At 50.4% G+C, this 4,869-nt stretch overlaps 1 protein-coding gene across 7 annotated transcripts in view; it reads right to left on the bottom strand.

Annotated features, from left to right (window-relative positions):
* Nucleotides 1-214: 214 nt before the first annotated feature.
* The window catches only part of hivep1 (HIVEP zinc finger 1), a 196,635-nt gene continuing 191,980 nt past the window's right edge, over nucleotides 215-4,869 (bottom strand). For all 7 annotated transcript variants that reach the window (XM_061882709.1, XM_061882705.1, XM_061882708.1 and 4 more), the window contains 2 exons: nucleotides 3,833-4,347; nucleotides 215-1,520 (listed from right to left, as the gene is read on the bottom strand). In XM_061882709.1, coding sequence (XP_061738693.1) covers nucleotides 756-1,520; nucleotides 3,833-4,347 — 1,280 coding nt within the window. In that variant the 3' untranslated portion in view covers nucleotides 215-755. The remainder of the gene's footprint in view (nucleotides 1,521-3,832; nucleotides 4,348-4,869) is intronic.

Below are 4,869 nucleotides of genomic sequence, written 5' to 3'. Positions count from 1 at the left end.
CACTCGCCTCCTGCACAGCAGTGAATGCTGCACCAAGGTGGATGAGTCACCTTTTTGTGAATGGACTTGCAATGCATGGTCAAAGACCCTCAGGGCCGCCGCCTTGGGGTCCTCACAGGTCCTCTTTTAGTCCGAACAACCCGCCAAGTCCTACTTGGATGATGAAGAAAAGCTTGCGGTTCAATCAAGTGCTTTTCTAAGAGTTCCAAACAGCTTGTTTGTAGAGAAATCTTTACTGGTACGGTTTAGAATAATCGATACAGCGATGTCAAGCTACCAAAAATGCACATAGCTATGGACCAATAAATCATAACGGGCACTAGATGGAATATAATAAATAGCTGAACACAACATTTTGTACACATAATCCATAGAAATGTACATAAACCAGTACGACAAGTCCTTTCCAATAAAACCGTTGTTATACCGCCTTTTGTTTTTATACACTTATATTTATATATATATAATATACTGTATGTATGTATGTATGTATGTATGTATATAAACACCAGCGACGAGTTATGTACAAGTTCCTCAACAACAAACTCCATCAAGGCACGATTGTCTGTACAACATGTACAAAAAAAACCAAAAAAAGGACTACCCGGCGTTGACGAAGTGAAGGATTGGTCATCATGTGATTGCACGTACAAAATGAACATCTGTGCTTTCAAAGGTGATTTGTCAACAAAGTGTTTTTCAGTCTTAAAGTGACAGTTAGGGGGGGGGGGCGAAAAAAAGTGTTTTGTTTTGTCTCAGGTGGCAATAACGAGTCTGTCCTCGTCGTCGCTGGAAACCTCGTTGTAGTCGTCGACCACCGTCTGCCAGGTGGAGGCCGGGGGTGCGGCGTTGGGGGACGCCGCGCTACGTGCTGGGCTTTTTGGTGTCTGTGCGAGGCCGGAGGTGACGGGTGCGGGCGGGGGCGTGGTTTCTGTCGGCGCTCTCAGAGAGTCCGGGGTACCTCGCCGTTCAGGACTGGGGGCGGGGAGCGGGCTGAGGGCGGGGATGACGGCGGGCAGGGCGATGTTCACGATCTGCAGGCCGGGGACGTGCGTTTGGGGGCTTTGGGAGGCGGCCAGGACCTGCAGGGCGACCCCCGGCTGGGGGAGCAGGGGAGTCATTAAACCGAGGGGCTGGAAAGTCTGGCCCTGGAAATCGGCGGAGTCGGGCCGGGGCGGAGCGTCGGGCGCCGGGCTGCCGTTTCTATGGATGACGCTGACTCCCGCCGGGATGGCGAGCTGAACGGGGCCGGCCTGGATGGGCACGAAGGTGGAGTAAGCTGCCAGTCCGGCGGGCACCAGTTGGATGCCCCCCAAGGGGATCATGCTGTAGGGCGAGCGCAGGGGCTGCTGGGAGTGCAGGGGCAGGTGACTGAACAGGTGCGTGGCCATCCGCGGGGCTTGGCACAGACCCGGGAGCGGGACGTGGGTCGGACTCTGCGAGGTGGATGTCTGAGTGCCGCGGTCCACCGGGGAGCCCGACTCCGTCGTCGCCATGGGATGGGCGGCAGGAACGGGCGCCTGTCGGAAAAAAAGATCAAATGAAGGGTATTGTTTGATGACATTAGTGCGTCTGCCTCACAATACAAAGGTCCTGGGTTCGATCCCGCGCTCTGTGTGGAGTTTGCATGTTCTCCCCGTGACTGCGTGGGTTCCCTCCGAGTGCTCGGGCTTCCTCCTGCCTCAACAAACATGCACCTGGGGATAGGCCCCTCCCACCTCCAAAGACATGCACCTGGGGATAGGCCCCTCCCACCTCCAAAGACATGCACCTGGGGATAGGCCCCTCCTACCTCCAAAAAACATGCACCTGGGGATAGGCCCCTCCCACCTCCAAAGACATGTACCTGGGGATAGGCCCCTCCCACCTCCAAAGACAGGCACCTGGGGATAGGCCCCTCCCACCTCCAAAAAACATGCACCTGGGGATAGGCCCCTCCCACCTCCAAAGACATGTACCTGGGGATAGGCCCCTCCCACCTCCAAAGACATGCACCTGGGGATAGGCCCCTCTTCCTCCAAAAAACATGCACCTGGGGATAGGCCCCTCCCACCTCCAAAGACATGCACCTGGGGATAGGCCCCTCCCACCTCCAAAGACATGCACCTGGGGATAGGCCCCTCCCACCTCCAAAGACATGTACCTGGGGATAGGCCCCTCCCACCTCCAAAAAACATGCACCTGGGGATAGGACCCTCCCACCTCCAAAGACATGTACCTGGGGATAGGCCCCTCCCACCTCCAAAGACATGCACCTGGGGATAGGCCCCTCCCACCTCCAAAGACATGCACCTGGGGATAGGCCCCTCCCACCTCCAAAAACATGCACCTGGGGATAGGTTGATTGGCAACACTAAATGGTCCCAAGTGTGTGAGTGTTGTCTGTCTATCTGTGTTGGCCCTGTGGTGAGGTGGCGACTTGTCCAGGGTGTACGCGGCCTTCCGCCTGAATACAGCTGAGATAGCACCCCACTGCGACCCCAAACAGAACAAGCGGTAAAAAATGACAGGATGGGGAAATAAAATGCATACACACCAGGGATGGGAATCTTACAACTCCCGATTGGATTCTGAATCCCGGGGTGAAAGTGCCGAACTTGCACTTGCACTCGATACTGTATTTTTTTTTAGTTCCTTTCTCCGGCACTTACCAAAGGCATGCGGTAAATTTAGGCCTGCGCTTACAAATTTAAGTGTGATGTAAGGATACCATCATGAAAAGCACATTTGATAAAAAATAACGTTATTATGGTCTTACCTTTACTTATAAATGAAGTCCATGGTCAGCTCCTTCTGATCAAAAGCATCGATAACTTGTTTATAGAAGTCTTCCTTATCTTTCTTCAGTTTTTAAAAGTCTCTCCGTCTCGATGGAGATCTTCCTTTATTACCTCCGGCTTTGATTGAAAGTCCAGTTTAGAAAACTGTTTTATTTTAGATATGTAATCCTCCATGTTAAAAGTGCAAGCGAGAGGAAAAATATTGTTGTCACTTCTTCTGCAGCCGAGTAGTCGCAAGAAGGATCACTAGCGCCCTCTACCACCAGGAGGCAGGAGTCATTTAATGACTCCTATTTGACACACGCAGCTACGTTATATTAATAAAACATAGCTGCTTACTGTTCTTTTTAGCATATTCAATAGCTTGGACCTTAAATCCTACTGAATAGCTCTTAATCTTCTTCCCTTTATGCCATTTCAAATGATTGAAATCAGCCTCCTCCATTTTGAAAATGATGACAGGTGAAGTGTCAGTCGTGACGTGACGCGTTTGACCCGGGGGAAATTCTAGGCATATGCTAATTATTTGGCGAAACGAGTTTGACCCGGCAGTAATTCTAGGCAGGCGCATACTATATACCTGGTGGCAATTCAAGGAAATACGGTATGTAGCATAACCTCTGCCTTAATGGCCTAGTGGTTAGAGGGTCCGCCCTGGGATTGGTCGGCCGTGAGTTCAAACCCAAAGACTATAAAAATGAGAGCCATTACATCCCTGCTTGGCACTCAGCATCAAGGGTTGGAATCTGGGTTTAAATCATCAAAAATGATTCCCGAGCGCGGCCCATGCTGCTGCTCACTGCTCCCCTCGATGGGTGAAATGCAGAGAATAATTTCACCATGTGTGTGTGTGACAATCATTGGGACCTTAACTTTCAACTTTGTAATCTACAAAGATACAAATAATTGCTATTGTGACATCTGGTGGACACATTTAGAACAGCAGTTTCTTTCAATAAAAAAAAAAAAAAAGGCGTCATTTTTATACTGAGCAAACTCGCCGTACGTTTGAGACCCAGGAGAGAAAAACAATTAGAACTAACGGGCCTCACCTGGCTCGGTCTGAATCCCGTCCCCGTCACCGGCGGGCTCGGAGGCACGTCGCCGTCCGGGTAGTCGATGGACATCTGCCTGCACGGCGACACCGGGCTCATCATGTGCACCGACTCCGTGTCCGAGAGGTTGCAGTCGGCGCTGGTGGCGGGCGGGAGGGACCCCCAGCAGAGCGGCGGCAGGCTGGGACAGGACCCCGAGATGGACATCTGCTTGCTCAGGGACAGAGGGTCCACCACGGGGACGGACGGCGAGTCTGACGCCTGGGACTCGGCGGCTGGCGTCTGTGCCAGGGAGCTGATGGACATCTGTGCCAGGAGGGCACTGGGGGGCACCTCGGCCTCCTTCCACGGAACATGCAGCGGGCTGGCGGACACCGAGGGGTTTGTGGACAGGCCCGACTCCGCTTGGCTGTCCTCCTCTTCCTCGTCCTCATTGTCTTCCTCATCAGGGCCGTCCGAGTCGTCGCCGTCCGAATCTTGGCGGTCGGCACTGCTCACCTGACTGCGGTCTCCTGCAACACCAGAGGGGGGGGGGGGTTTTCTTAATCGAGCACTCAGGCTAATATAGACACTTACATAATGTGTTGTCTTCATTATAACACTTATATAAGACTTTTAAAGTCATTTTGATAGTAGGCTAATATAGACACTTACATCATGTGTTGCCTTCATTATAACACTTATATAAGACTTTTAAAGCCATTTTGATAGTAGGCTAATATAGACACTTACTTGCCTTCATTATAACACTTATATAAGACTTTTGAAGTCATTTTGATAGTAGGCTAATATAGACACTTTCATTAAGTGTTGATTTCATTATAACACTTATATAAGACTTTTAAAGTCATTTTGATAGTAGGCTAATAGATACTTACATCATGTGTTGCCTTCATTCTTACACTTATATAAGGCTTTTAAAGTCATTTTGATAGTAGGCTAATATAGACACTTACATCATGTGTTGCTTCCATTATAACACTTATTTTAAGACTTTTAAAGTCATTTTGATAGTAGGCTAATATTGCTAATAT

This window comes from Nerophis ophidion, linkage group LG21, assembly GCF_033978795.1.
Source record: "Nerophis ophidion isolate RoL-2023_Sa linkage group LG21, RoL_Noph_v1.0, whole genome shotgun sequence".
Lineage (NCBI taxonomy): Eukaryota > Metazoa > Chordata > Actinopteri > Syngnathiformes > Syngnathidae > Nerophis > Nerophis ophidion.
Note: the sequence above shows the minus strand (reverse complement) of the source record. Positions and strands in the feature narration are given on the sequence as shown.